The 13,598-nt window shown below is 50.8% G+C and overlaps 6 protein-coding genes across 6 annotated transcripts; 3 read left to right on the forward strand and 3 right to left on the reverse strand.

Annotated features, from left to right (window-relative positions):
- Positions 1-2: 2 nt before the first annotated feature.
- On the reverse strand, positions 3-1,489 carry BJX68DRAFT_250253 (uncharacterized protein). The gene has a single exon (XM_071042226.1). It carries the CDS (start codon positions 812-814, stop codon positions 242-244), a length of 573 nt encoding a protein of 190 aa, XP_070892311.1. The 5' UTR covers positions 815-1,489; the 3' UTR covers positions 3-241.
- A 905-nt stretch (positions 1,490-2,394) lies between these two features.
- BJX68DRAFT_250254 (WD40 repeat domain-containing protein) lies at positions 2,395-4,147 on the forward strand. Its single transcript, XM_071042227.1, has 3 exons — positions 2,395-2,524; positions 2,602-2,767; positions 2,820-4,147. Exons 1-3 carry the CDS (start codon positions 2,487-2,489, stop codon positions 3,945-3,947), a joined length of 1,332 nt encoding a protein of 443 aa, XP_070892312.1. The 5' UTR covers positions 2,395-2,486; the 3' UTR covers positions 3,948-4,147.
- Positions 4,148-5,022: 875 nt separating this feature from the next.
- On the reverse strand, positions 5,023-5,649 carry BJX68DRAFT_273314 (uncharacterized protein; the record flags this gene model as incomplete). The annotated part of the gene is made up of 1 exon (XM_071047421.1): positions 5,023-5,649. One exon carries the CDS (start codon positions 5,647-5,649, stop codon positions 5,023-5,025), a length of 627 nt encoding a protein of 208 aa, XP_070892313.1.
- An 879-nt stretch (positions 5,650-6,528) lies between these two features.
- BJX68DRAFT_250256 (uncharacterized protein) lies at positions 6,529-7,289 on the forward strand. The gene has a single exon (XM_071042228.1). The coding sequence runs from the start codon at positions 6,836-6,838 to the stop codon at positions 7,256-7,258; it is 423 nt and encodes a 140-aa protein (XP_070892314.1). The 5' UTR covers positions 6,529-6,835; the 3' UTR covers positions 7,259-7,289.
- A 2,009-nt stretch (positions 7,290-9,298) lies between these two features.
- Positions 9,299-9,727, forward strand: BJX68DRAFT_273316 (uncharacterized protein; the record flags this gene model as incomplete). The annotated part of the gene is made up of 1 exon (XM_071047422.1): positions 9,299-9,727. One exon carries the CDS (start codon positions 9,299-9,301, stop codon positions 9,725-9,727), a length of 429 nt encoding a protein of 142 aa, XP_070892315.1.
- A 2,404-nt stretch (positions 9,728-12,131) lies between these two features.
- Positions 12,132-13,558, reverse strand: BJX68DRAFT_250258 (uncharacterized protein; the record flags this gene model as incomplete). The annotated part of the gene is made up of 4 exons (XM_071042229.1): positions 12,132-12,644; positions 12,736-12,990; positions 13,089-13,183; positions 13,260-13,558. Coding segments are annotated over 4 exons (798 nt in total), but the record flags the coding sequence as incomplete, so codon positions are not given.
- Between the last annotated feature and the right edge of the window lie 40 nt (positions 13,559-13,598).

Below are 13,598 nucleotides of genomic sequence, written 5' to 3' on the forward strand. Positions count from 1 at the left end.
GAGGGGGAGGAGGATTACGAGGAGGATCTTGAGATGCATCCTCGGAGCTGTTTGCAGAGAGTTGCGGTTGACGAGAGATGTGTTGACAGAAGAAATTGCTTGGAGAAGTGTTGAGGCGAAGCTAACGAGTGTAGAATTGGGAGATGGCTATCTAACTAGCAGCTGTCGACTAACACAAAAGATCTAGCTACGCAATGGCGAACTCTAAACCCCTCAATTGATCTGGTCACCACGATCCCAGCTAACCAATTCTCCCATTCACTGCAGCATCAACACACTGCTTGAGAGTCCCAAAATGCACCCCGCGTCGAGCCCCAAGCCTGGAAAAGGAAGCATACCGGGTCGAGTTTGTCATGATGTTACCAGCATCTTTTTGAAGCCAGATATTCGGAAGATCATATTTGTCATTCTGGTGGTTGAACGACGCTCCAAAATGAGCGATTGTCTGAGCATATCTAGGCCAGCTGGCATCATGGAATATCTCCTTGGTTGTGGTAATGAGAAAGTAGACCTGGAAATGTTTCCTACGCCCAGCGCAATGCCGCGCCAGTATGCGCAACGCGTCCAGCGACATGTTGGGATCGCCCAACAGGACAAACTTGACCGATGGATCTTCGGCCGTGCTCAACATTGTTTTTGCCAACTCGAACCCTTCTCGTTTCAGTGTGTAGTCCGGCACCGACGTTATATCCGGCAGCGTCCCTCTCACCATCCACGATCTTGGGTAGTAGTCCTTCCAGCGGTGAGTAGCTCCCCTAAAATGGAACAAGGGGGCTGATGAAGTGGCAACAAAACCGGCGGTAAACTTGTGCATGGCAGACCCGTCGGGTGTTCGGGTGTAGTCTACAAAGGGAATACGGGCACCGGCAATGTATCCGACTGCGAAGCCCAGTACAGAGTAAAAGGTGTCCACATCCTCATCAGCCAAGGGGTGGACCAGCACATTCACCTACACCCTTGCAGCACGATCAGCCTCCGTCTTCAATGGCAAGGCGGGAGCCCAGCCGACCAGGGCAACACAAAGGTCAATCATTTCTGGTAGGACTGGCCTGCTTTCACCTGACATGCTATTGAGGTATACACTGTGTCGCCGCTCAGGCAACGTGGCTTTGCTGGTCGGCATGATCGTTGCCCCCATTCTTTTATAATCCGCTGTGATGGCGTCGAGCCGCCGCAAGGGACGCTCCTCGGCACCAAGCTCTTGCCAGCGCACTCGGCTCATTGGGAACCCGGTTGCGGTGACTTTGATTGGGAACGAGGAGATGTGTCTTTCGAAGGAATCGACGATATGGGTGGCTGCCCGACCAGTGTAGATACACGCGTCAATCCGGGCCCTGTCAACTTGCTCGAGGCTTGATACACCCCTGACCGTAGCAAATCGGGCAACAATATCTAGTGCATCACGAGCAGCGCGGTTGGCAATGCTGCTTCGAATTTTTTGGCATTCATCGTAAAACCCCGGCGAATGATACAATGGCTGAGGATCACGGGCCGGGCGTTGTAGGACCCCGTGTTGGGCGTAAAGTCTGCTGCCAGAGATGGCCGCATGAGTTTGCGTGCAGATAGACTGGAAGCGGACGGGATTGATCTTCAGCACGGGAAAGGACTTTTTGAGGAACAAATGGACGATTATCACACCAGCTATGATAGTCACCTCGTCTTCTGCAACGACAATTCCGGCGGGCGCACAGCCATTCTGGAGCAACTCGTATATGGCAAGAGCCCCTCCATACGCTCCACGACTCGCGGGCAAGGCGAATATGCGGTTGGCGACAGTCTCATCATGGAGCGGATGGCGTCGGTCGACGATTTTACCGGTCGTGTAATCAATTCCAGTCCAGAAGTTGAGGGGAGTATCGGTCCATAGCAGCTCGGCCGTGGCAACCCCGTTGATAAGACATTTACCCTCTGCAGCGAGGTTGAGTACCGAGTCTAATGACATTTAGATATAGATAACGATGAATAAGAGGTGAAATATCAGTGTAGATAGTTATCATTAAGAGAATTTGTAATGGAAGTCTTCTCTCCCACTCCGTCCCCGCGAACAGCCTGCGACAGTCGTCCATAATGGAGAAGGCGCGGCCGGGGGGTCCCATCACCCAGTTGAGAGGAAACTGTTGGACTGTCGGAGAGAGCAGTCAATCGACACGGAAGCATAATGCCGTTGTAGAATCAGTGCAGAGGCCGCTATTGAATAGGATAAAGCTTTTGTGAATTGCACAAACTTCATCTTGAATATTGATGGAAAGTGATTGTCCCAATTCGGAAGAGAGGCACTGTTGATATAAGTCACGTGGCTCTCCTTATCGCTTGTTAGCGCCGGGATGTTGCCCACGTGACGCCGTCCACCGCCATCGGAGACGGACTTTCGCGCCCGATGCTTGCCAGGCCACTGACGAAGTGCCCCTCTCGGTATAGCAGGCTGTTTATCTGCATGACTGAGTGCGGCGCTTCAGACTCCACTGCTCTATGTTCCCCCGACCACCATGAGCCAGATCCTAACCGCCGGCCAAGCAGGTGAGCTGTAAGTGTTCAATGGCTGTTCCTCTCGCGATTCAATCCATTCCCACTCCATTCCCCGCAGGGGGCTAATGCAAACAGGCACAAGTCGATGGTCGCATACCTTTCATCAATAGGCGCAACACAGAGTTCAAACACACTCCGCGAGGAATTGGAAATTGGCGAGGGCTTTGATGAGGCCACGCGAAAGAAATACGAGGGGTTGCTGGAGAAGAAGTGGACGGGGATCGCTCGTCTGCAGAGGAAGGTAAGGGGTTCGGATGATCTGCGGGGAGGAATCGCTCGCTCACAACTTTCAGATCTTAGATCTCGAAGCTCGACTTTCCAGTCTCCAGGCCGAACTCGATTCGACGCCGTCCGCTGCCCGCGCGAAACAGAATAAAAATCCAGAGAATTGGCTCCCCGGGTCGCTGTCGACGTACACGCTAGAGTCGCATCGTGACGCCATTACCTGCATCGCATTCCACCCGGTATTTACGTCGGTCGCGTCCGGTTCGGAAGATTGCACGATAAAAATATGGGATTGGGAATTGGGAGAGTTGGAACAAACGCTGAAAGGACATACGAGAGCTGTTTCGGGGCTGGATTTTGGTGGACAAAAGGGGCAGACACTGCTGGCGTCATGTTCGGGCGACCTTACGATTAAGATCTGGGATCCAAGCAAGGACTACGCGAATACTCGAACGCTTCACGGTCACGACCACTCCGTCTCGGCGGTGCACTTCCTCACACCGACCAGCAATCTGCTCGTCTCCGCCAGTCGAGACGCGTCGCTTCGGATCTGGGACGTGACAACGGGATTCTGTGTGAAAACAATTCAGGCGAATGACTGGCTTCGGACAGTGTCGCCTTCAATCGACGGGAAATGGCTGGTATCCGGCGGTCGCGACCAAGCCGTAACAGTCTGGGATGCCTCAACCGCCGAACCAAAGGCCGCATTATTAGGCCACGAAAATGATATCCAATGCTGCGTCTTTGCTCCTCCGTCGAGCTACAAGTACATGGCCACTCTTGCCGGACACAAAGCACCACCTCCCGCCGACAGCACGGGCGAATTCATTGCAACCGGCTCAAGAGACAAGACCATCAAACTGTGGGAATCGCGCGGACGACTCATCAAGACATTAACCGGCCACGACAATTGGGTCCGGGGCCTAGTATTTCACCCCGGCGGCAAATACCTAATCAGCGTCTCAGACGACAAAACAATGCGGTGCTGGGATCTGTCACAGGAAGCACGGTGCGTGAAAACAATAGACTCGGCTCACGAGCGGTTCGTCACTTGCGTCCGATGGGCGCCGCTCCCGAATAGTGATGCCGCGGCATCAGAGACAAACGGGGCTGCCGCAAAGACAGCGGCGAAACCAACTTTCCAGTGCGCAATTGCGACGGGGAGTGCAGATTCATGTGTACGCGTCTTTAAATAAACAGCGGATCATTTTCTTTTTAAGCTTAGTTTGGAATCATACAGTACCCTGGTGGCACTATTTCACTTGAGGAATCCGGTTTCCGCAAATTGCATTTCGCTTCGATCTTTCTTCCTAGGCAATTTGTATGTACATCTACGATGAGCTGCTCGTGGGCAGTGATTTACGGCTTATAATTGCTACTTTGTTCTATTCTTTGGGACCAATTCATTGTAGATAAGCTTAAATTTTCGGTTCGGACGTATCTCAAAACTATATATTCGGACGGTTCCCTGCGGAAAGTGCCCCATACTTTGCATCTGAACAGGAGAGGAACTAAAAAGTCGCATTGCGTTTCAATTGGAGACTTCAACTATCACTGAATAAATGGAGAATATACGAACGACACGCGACTTCAATTCTGCACTCGGAAGTTGGTATGTCTTCCTGAATTCGACGACGTTGTAGCCCCGGGACCCCCAGTACGATCGTTGGCACTCCCGCGGTTGACCCACTCCGGGGCCAGCTTTATAGATCAGCTTGGCGACAGGGGTAGACGACCGCCAATGACGACAACTGCTCCTACTCCTACAGCTTCAATGACACAACACAGATGGACCACGACATAAAAGGTAGAAGTTCCTTGAATTGATAGACATTCCTCGAGCAATTGGATTTATTATTAACAGGAAATGACCCAAGGCAGTGCATGACAAAGATCTTAAGCTTCCAAGCTTCTAACTTCTGAACGTCCAAACGCATCCTTCTTTCGAAAACCAAAACAACATGAAACAAAATATGAAAGACATTTAAGGGTTTCTCTGATCCATTCGTTGGTTTTTCCTTCTAACAGCAAAATTCGAGCGCACCCCTCCATATTGATGTCCAGATCATTATGGGCACATCGGCCGTTCAAATCGCAATTCGCTTCAGCGCAAATTAAAGTGGTATCTCGGTCTGGAAAGGGTTTGTTAGCTCTCGTGAGCCGGAGAAAAGGAAGAGAACTTGGAGCCGTACAGTAAAAGAGGTATAGACCGTCGCAGCGTAAAGCAGAGAGACAGAGGCAAGAGTGAGTATGTGAGAAGAGGTAGGCCGGCTACAACTCCATCGGAAACATCATCTGCTCCTCAAATTCATCCAGCTCCTTGAGCGGCGTGGGATCAACCTTCTCGCCATCCAGCTTCGGATCCACAGGCACAGGCCCCTCAAGCTCCTCAACAATAGCCTCGAAGATATTAATCGTATACGCCTCCAGAACCCCCGTTTCAACAAGCTTGCGCAAGAACCGCATCATAAAGTACGGCGGATGCTGCGGCGGCGTCGCATGGAAGCACTTCTCGAACAGATAGAACTTCTCCATCGGAAACATCCCACAGGCAATCACACGCTCGCAGTACGTGTTGTTCTCGTACCGGTCCTCGTTTATCACATGGTGCCAGTAGTCGTTGAAGCCGCCGTGGTGGTCATTCTCGTCGAACTCCACGCCCATGCAGTGGTACCACGTTCTCTCGATGGGCTGCATGTCGGGCTTGCGGATCATGACGATGTAGGCGGCGGGTTTTGGGAGCTCGCGGAGGTGGTTGACGTCGAAGTTTGCGCCCTTTTGGAGCGCTTCGTCGGCTTTGATCCCGATCCAGACGAAGACGTTCTTGGGGAGGGGGATCTGGGTTCCGGTGCTGGACGCGGAGGAGGAGGAGTTGGACGGTGGAGGGAGGAAGGACATTGTGATAGACAGGTTCTGATCTGATCTGATTTGAGCTGTTTTGTTGTGCTGTGTTGCGTTCTCGCTGTGTTGCGATGTGGATTCGGCGCTCGACTTGGAGGCTGGATGTGGATTGAAGTGGTAATTTGATGCAATGGTAATGATGAGAGAGATGTATCCAGACCAGATCGAGTATACCTTAAGTAGTACCCATCGTGCAGCAGTTCGGACCGAGTCTTTGTGGGAGACGGAGAAGAAAGAATTGTTGTTGTGCTGAGAAAAGTTGGGTCAAAGGCGGCTTTGTGATTCCACTGCACCGACACAAAGATTGTTTGGCTATTGGCCTTTGTGTCCGCCCGCGCGTAGTCACCAGAGGGAAGAGTATCAAAAGTGTGTATCATCTTCCATAAAGAGTCTTGCTTCTGATGCTCCTTGAGGACTCGGGAAGGGGACTTCGAGGTATGGAAATGTGTCTCGAGGGTTCCCAGAATAGGTACTCTCTGTTTCAACCATCACCACCAGGGCAAAGGCCTTGGTTTGGAGCTTGAAGCCTGGTAGCCATGATTGATCTGGATATACTCCCAACACGCACTGGCCAGGCACGTGTCACGCGCTGGGAGCTGCTCGCGGCATGCCGGGGGTTCGAATCCGCGAGTCGGCAGTGTCAGTTGAGGATTTCCTGTTCATCTTGATTTTTCTCAAGTAGCAAGTATCCATGATCATCATATTAGAAAAACCACGAGCTACAAACAATATCGAGCTTGGTCGAGCTTGCTATACTAAACTCAACGAATGACATTCCAGACCAAAGACGACCCCCCTCGAAACCTCCAATCAGACTCTCGAAAAGCGGATCCCGAAAAGCAAGAGTCTCACCAGCGCGGTACATTTCTTTCAGCGCTTCGCAGCGAATGATCAGCTCGGATTTGACGCCACAAGGGAAGAAGGATGGAATACGAGGCGGATCCTTGGACCAATCTGACGGCGTATCGCCCAAAATAGCAACGTCAGATTCCGTGGAACGCCTGAACTTTCGATCAACCGTGACCTGGGATGGAACCCCCGCAGCGTTCTTGACTTTGATCGATCGCGGAGTACGTACCCACTGCATTTCTGCAGGCTTTACAATATCCCGAGAGAGTACAATCTATTATAACTCTTAACTGATTGCTTCCGTTCGGCCTTTGGCGTCTCTATCTTACCCAGAATGAACCGCCGCACAACCAATACGCGCACCGTCTCCTTCGACATCCCCGCGGGCATCGACCCCAGCGCCATAATCCGGCTCCTGCACAACCACGTCGGCTTCATCAAACTAAACCCGGTCGTGATAGACGTGACGAAAGTCGCAACGGACCCAATCGAGTACGAAGACAAGTGGTTCCTCGCGTCCGCAACGCAGCCGCCCATCGAGAAATACAGACTCAGCAGCGCAATCACGATACTACCACTGATCGGGCGCAAGGGCCAGAAACTTATTGAATTCGAGACGTCGTTACAGAGTACGGAGAATGGGTTGAGGTCCAAGGCCGATGCTGCGATGGATGTGTCGGTTTGGAGTCACTGGTGGATTGACACTGCAGATGACGGGAGTAAGTATCGTCCTTTTTCTTTGGGTCTTTCCTGTTAAGGCTACGATTACTTTGAGGATTTAGCTTATGGGATTCTAGACTCTACGCTCTCGGTGGAGAGAACAGTCGAGTGTGCGTGGTGGGTTATGCCTTTTGTGACGTCGACATATGACGGCGTGCATGCGAGCGTTGGGAAGCAGTTGATAGAGGGAGCTCGATAGTTGGTCTGGTATCTAGCTGGGGTATACTAGTATAAAGTTTATACGGTAGAGTGCATATCGCAACTATTTTGTCTTTTTATGACAGCATCACTTTTGCTGCATTTCCGAAATCCACCAAATTCGGTCCGAGGACACATACTCCTACTATGAAAGGCGATGCTGAAGTCATTTGACCATCGTTCAAAGCCCTATATTTTCTATAAAGAACCAAGGATCTCCAGTGGGTCGTGAGATAAGGTTGAACCCGTTTCGGATGTTAAGCGCAACGGCCGACGAACAAAGGCGGACCAAGGTGCTTTCACGTCTGGAGAAGGCATTTCAATCAAGAACAATGAGCTGTCCCTTTACGCCGAAGAATCCTCGACTGGGATCAAAGGTACTTGTTTCTCTTGACACCTTTTTTTCTGAACTAAGCTCAAGCCGTGGTTTTAGATTTGTTTGATCTGGCAGAGACGTTTTTTACTCCATGTGCTTCCCAAAGACCAGCTCATAGAAAGCCTCGACAGGTTCTCTAGATCTGATACTTTCCTTTGTCACTTTCTATCATCTGACCCTCAAAGGCCTGAATTCAAAGATATCTCAACGCAACCCCAACTCGTCCAAAGAGAGGTACCAAGACAAGACCCAGCTCCGGCATATAATCCACCTTCCCCCCATTTTCTCTATCTCCTCCCTCACCTTTCCCTTAGTCTATCACAGTCGACGCATTCCAGCGACAGAAATACCACCTATACAGTCAAAACCAAGCACTTTTCAACATGGGATTTTATCAAGATTTTCAGATCTTCCAAATCCTCCAAGGCTCACCCCAAAAGCATGACCGCTCCGCTCGACTACGACAGCTCGGCCGCCAGCAGCCAATCAGCCGGGGGATCCCAGCATGGAGTCAGCGAGCACAAGGCAAAGTCCCGCAAGCGCGACGTCCTCCGCAAATACCTCAAGCTATGCTGTCCGTATCGGCTCTGGCTTCGCTACAGGAAGCTATCGCGCGACGATAAGATTGTTGTAGGTGGTATGGTTCTCACGGGTTGGCCCCTTGCACTCGCAATGCTTGTCAGGATTATAGTTATTTTGGTTTAGTCACGGAGGCGCTACGGGTTATTCTTAAGTTGGGCTTGTTGGGTTGTGGTTAGGTCTTTTCTGTTGGGTGCTGTTTGTTGGGGTGATCTTGGTTTTGTATACCTAGGTTGTTAGGTGGAATATATGGAGTTGGCTTCTAGGCCGTATGTCGATTTCGCTTATTGTTCTTTTGTCTCGTGGGTACTGCATTGTTTATTGCCTGGCCTAATTAGAACATTCTATACTAGCACTCCAGCATTAGGCTACATGGGTCAACCACAAACTCGAGGGAACGCCCCTGAGCCTCGATTTAAATCTGTGTAGTCCATAACAAAGAACTAGCGCTCTTTGGCGTGCCCTGAGACATACCTGGGCCTCTTTGACACAGCAAGAACAAAGACAGGGTGACGCTCCAACTACCTGGTCACCATGAACCCTGTTTGAGGCTTACGAGCTTTGTGTTCGATCAAGGGAACGTCAGAAGTTGCTCTTCCGTTGTTGACTATTGTTTCCAACTTTTGTTGACGTGGTCTCATACCTCCTTGTGTGAATAAAGAAGTCATGGAAAGTTTCCACACTTCTTCAAACCTGATACTTTCGCCTTGTCTGTTGCCTTTCATCATTTGACCCCCAGCTGTCTGAATTCAAAGACTGCTCCAACACGCCCGCGTTTGAAAAGAATCAGAGAGATAAAGACCCACCTAAAGCATATAAACTACCTACTTCTCTCCCATCTCCTCCATCCTCTCCCCAGTCCACTCATCAACCGTTCCACCGACGGAGCATCTATACTCTCCAAACCAAAAATCAATCATCAATATGGGTTTCCTCAAACGCTTCAGATCGCCCAGGTCCTCCTCCAAGGGCCTGTCTCGAAGTAGGACCCCGCCACCAGCCTACGAGACCGCAACGCATCGCCCAACTCTTCCGCCCCCCTACGAGTGCGACGCCCCTGCCCTTCCCGTACACTACGGAACCGTCGGCGGCCAAGCACCAGCAGAGGAGATCCAACACGGGAAGACAAACGCGAAACCTCGCAAGCGCGACGCTCTCCGCAAATGGCTCAAGAAAGCTGTGAAGGAGACTTTGTCGGTTTGTTGGGACGTAGCGACGGTGGCTCTGTTCGTCGTCGGCTCCCCGCTTCTGCTGTTCCTGGTCTTCTGGGAGATGCCGAGGCAGGAAAAGATTTCGCTGCTCATCTCGCTCGCCATCGTTGTCGGGATCGCGCTGCTGTGTGCCCTTCTTTAAGAGGTTGTTGGTCTTGTTGTGTTTACTTTCATGTTGCGTGGGTGCTGCGGATTTGAAGTGGACTCGGTTTTTGTATGTTTAGTCGGCTGGGTTCACTTACTGCGAGGTGGGCAGTGAGATATACTTTTTTCCTGAAATAGTGCGAGTGAAGTGTGTAATTATCGTCGTGAAGAAAAGTCTAGACGATTTAGCTCTTGTAGTAAGAAGGACCCATAGAGGTACGCAACTGAAATGGTCCGCTGCAAGTTTGGAGTGGCTCTACAGAAAACCCTTGCTATAGCTGTCCTGTCGTGCAAGTACATCTCTCTCGTCGAATCTAATAGCAGTGCAGTGTGTGGATATGTTGGATACAACCAGTAGATGTGGAAAAGGGAAGGGGATTTACCTCGCAATTCAAACTTCAAATTAGGGAGGTTTAGGATAATTACATTGTGCCCACGAGGGAACCTCAAGAGTCGGATTTTCAAGAGAAACGTGGGGATAATAAGAAAGAGAGGGCATGCAGAAGAGGAGATTTCGCAAAGAGTTGAGGTTGGCGTTGATACACCATGATCAAGCCTTTACATGGAACTCAATCCCGTTCCTATCCCCCGAAATCTGGGGGTAGAACTTGCCCTGGTTCCCATAGATATCCCAGAGCTGAAATACATGTCTCCGGTGTGATTAAATTCTGACCTGTCCGGCGCGCTACCGTCAAAGCGAACATGGGTCGAGCAGGGCACGCCGTCCCGCTCATTCACATTCAAGTCCGCAAACCTATCGTAGCGCCAGTCGTCTATCCAGTTCTGGTACTCGATATGCCCACTGACCTGATCGTCGAGATTGAACCCCGCAATGATAGCTGTGTACCCATCCTCCTCCGCAGCATCAGTGACACGCCGATACAATGGATTCCCGCGTACCCAGTGCACTTCAGTTTAGTGATCAAAACCCTTGACATACAAAGAGAAGAGCCGAGGAACAAAGTTAGACCAACTAAACCCAGATCTGATCCAGGCATTAATGATATCTGCAACACAAACAAGCTTTGTTATCATTCTTCCTGGAGAGAACGCCCACTACCCGTTTTGGGTACTTTTTGTCATGGCCTGCCTACAAAATAGTATATAACACATGCCCTGTTGTCTGTACTTGTGAACTGTTTCCATCGTTTCTTTGCTACAAGCCTTTCTCCAGACGCCTTGTCTCTAGGTTTCACCTCGAATCTCGCCATAAAGGAATTAGACAACAATGAATGAAGGATGTGAGATATACATAGAAAAGAATGGCGCTCTAAGTGAGCTTGACTTCTACTCTATGTATCTCCGATATGTAGTTTCTTACCTTTGATTAAACTAGTGCCAGTGGTTATCTCTGCACCTCCCGACCTTGCACACACACACCTTTTACTACGAATCCCACTCAGCGTAGCTATTAGCGGAGCTGCGGTTGCTGGATTCGAGAGTAGATAGGTAGATCCTCGAGTCTATACTATGCAAACCCAAGGGAAAAGATACGCAAACATGGAGTAGCAAAGACATAGCTTCAGCAGGTTGTCAGGCATTCTTTGATTCTTCTGCAAACAGGAAGGTATTGCTCCGACCCTCAGAAAGACAACTTTACCTTTCTCTTACTCCTTCAACGCCTTGCATCGGGTGGCGAGAGTCACTACGAGCGCGGGAGGATCCCAATGCGTTTGAATCGCGCTGATCGAGTCTCCGAGGATGCGAGCGCGCGGTTGACGTCCATGTATACCAGGAAGAACAGCTCGTCTGCGCCTTTGGAAGTCATTACCCAACCAACTTGGGCGTGGGTGCGGTTTGCCTTTGCGTGCCAATGGTGATCATGCTGATCGTAACGTTGTAGGTGGCCAGGGCATACAAGGGACGTAATGTAGCCCTGCTCGGCCAGCTGTATAGGGAGCTTCTTTCCTTGATATCCTCGAGGAAATCTCTCGTCGCACAGTGCGAGAGATAGGGTTGTGAGGCTGGCGAGAGAGTTGAGGACTGCGCCGAGGAGATTCTCTCTGTCTTTCTTACTAGCATGGAAGGTTGCCTACAGACCAGACGAGAACTGATATCCATAAAATATTCCCGGGGTAGGACTTACTCGGCCTGAAGAGCTAGCCAATTTCCATATCAAGCTGGCGGAGGGCCTGCCGAAATGGTGGCCTTGCAGTGAGTCTGCCCGCGCCTCCCTTCATTGGCCAGGTGTCGCGCTCCCACCTTCGAGGCATTTCAAGTACTTTCCCTGCAGGTTGACGGCTGGTCTGTTCGTCACTCGATCGCCGACCTCGACTTTGTGTCTCAAGTGGACCACAAGGCCACTAGCACGGCTTACCCAAATGGCATCGTCTCCCTCTAGATACTCATCCCCATCCAACGTTTGCCAATTCGAGTCGCCGGTTCATACGTTCCTATTGTAGTGGCAGTCCCATGTAGATATTCTCCCGCAAGAGTACCTAGTATATTACAGGATCAAAGACCAGATTTAGTAGCGTCCGACTGTGAACTCCCGTTTATCCTAACTTCTGGATAGGAGACCGCAATGATTCCCGCAAACTTGGGCACTCGGCATACGCCTGAATATTTGACCTGATTGGCGACGTATTGCTTGGAGTTCGTAAAGTAGGACATGTAGCATGGACATACTATCTCGGCATATCAAATTGAATCTCAGGCAATCCATAGACAAACAAAAGCACAGATACTGTACAGAATTCGGCAAATCCAGATTCCACTCCTCGATCCTTCCAGCTACCATACCACCCAATGAAACTAAAGGCTCAATTATTGTGATGACCCCCATCCCAACCTCGCCTTGGAAGACTTCATATTCGCCTTTGACGCATCCACAATGGCCGAAATCCACTGCTTCTCTCCACCACTCTCACCCTCTTTCTGTCCTCCAGTTTGCGCGATAGGGAACCGCGCCGACGCTGCACGATCATCACAAGTCAGCAATCGCTCCTCCTCATCCCCAAAAACAAAACGAAAAGAAAGAAAGAAAAAAAAAAAAAAAAAACATACCCAACCCCATCGGCCTATAATTCAAATAAACATTCTCCCACCGCCCCGCATCCGCCTCGTACACCTCATGACAGATGCTGATCTCCGGATGTTCCTTGCTGTTCCGGCTCCACCAGTCCCAGCCCTTGCGGTGGATGGGGCCGTGCGCGAACTTGTGCACGCCCTCCAGCGACCGGAAGTAGAAGATGGTCATTATCTCGCGCGATGCATTGATGGTGGGGTCGGTGTTGGAGACCCAGCGCGTGCTTGTTAGGTCTTTTCGCGGGGTTAGCTTGTTTGCTTTCATTTTGGGGAATGGGCAGTGATAAGGATATTTGGGATGGGAGGGGAGAGGGGAGGGGAGGGAGACGCACAGGAGTACTCGTCGCAATTCGCCTCGAGGTCAGCGACCATGTCGGCGTAGAGCTGGGCGACCTTCTGGTATCCCGGGCTGAAGATTCCGAGGGGGCTGTACCGTACCAATTCGTCAGCACTAGCCCTTAAGGCACCTCTATAGCCATGATAGAGTTTTTTTGCGAACTTACTGATTCGATTTACTCCCCAACATGAGCACAGCGACCTTGTCGCGACTTGGGCGGTCACCAAAGCTCCCATCGGCAAACGGGATCTGCGCCGAGAACTTTTCGCGAATCACGCCGTCCATGGCCGGGTTCCGTTTCATGCCGGACATCATCAGGAACACGTCGGTGGCGCGGTAGAGCAAGACCAGCAGCGCGGGTATCACTGTGAATCTGAATGCGCTTGGGAAGAGCCATGTCAATGTCCCTTGGAGGGCGGCGGCGGCGAGGAGCCAGGTTGAGGGTTGGAAGTTGTTGAATAGGAGCTTGTCTTTGGTTAGTCTTTTCTTCTTTTTTTTTTTCCTT

The sequence above is a fragment of the Aspergillus pseudodeflectus genome (assembly GCF_044049435.1).
Source record: "Aspergillus pseudodeflectus strain CBS 756.74 chromosome Unknown BJX68scaffold_106, whole genome shotgun sequence".
Classification (NCBI taxonomy): Eukaryota; Fungi; Ascomycota; class Eurotiomycetes; order Eurotiales; family Aspergillaceae; genus Aspergillus; species Aspergillus pseudodeflectus.

Bases quoted from the DNA above. Each gene is read 5' to 3' on its own strand.
- BJX68DRAFT_250253 (XM_071042226.1), bottom strand. From the start codon at position 814: ATGCACAAGTTTACCGCCGGTTTTGTTGCCACTTCATCAGCCCCCTTG.
- BJX68DRAFT_250254 (XM_071042227.1), top strand. From the start codon at position 2,487: ATGAGCCAGATCCTAACCGCCGGCCAAGCAGGTGAGCT. The intron at 2,525-2,601 runs GTAAGTGTTCAA...TAATGCAAACAG, and splicing joins GCCGGCCAAGCAGGTGAGCT to GCACAAGTCGATGGTCGCAT. The intron at 2,768-2,819 runs GTAAGGGGTTCG...CACAACTTTCAG, and splicing joins TCGCTCGTCTGCAGAGGAAG to ATCTTAGATCTCGAAGCTCG.
- BJX68DRAFT_250256 (XM_071042228.1), top strand. From the start codon at position 6,836: ATGAACCGCCGCACAACCAATACGCGCACCGTCTCCTTCGACATCCCC.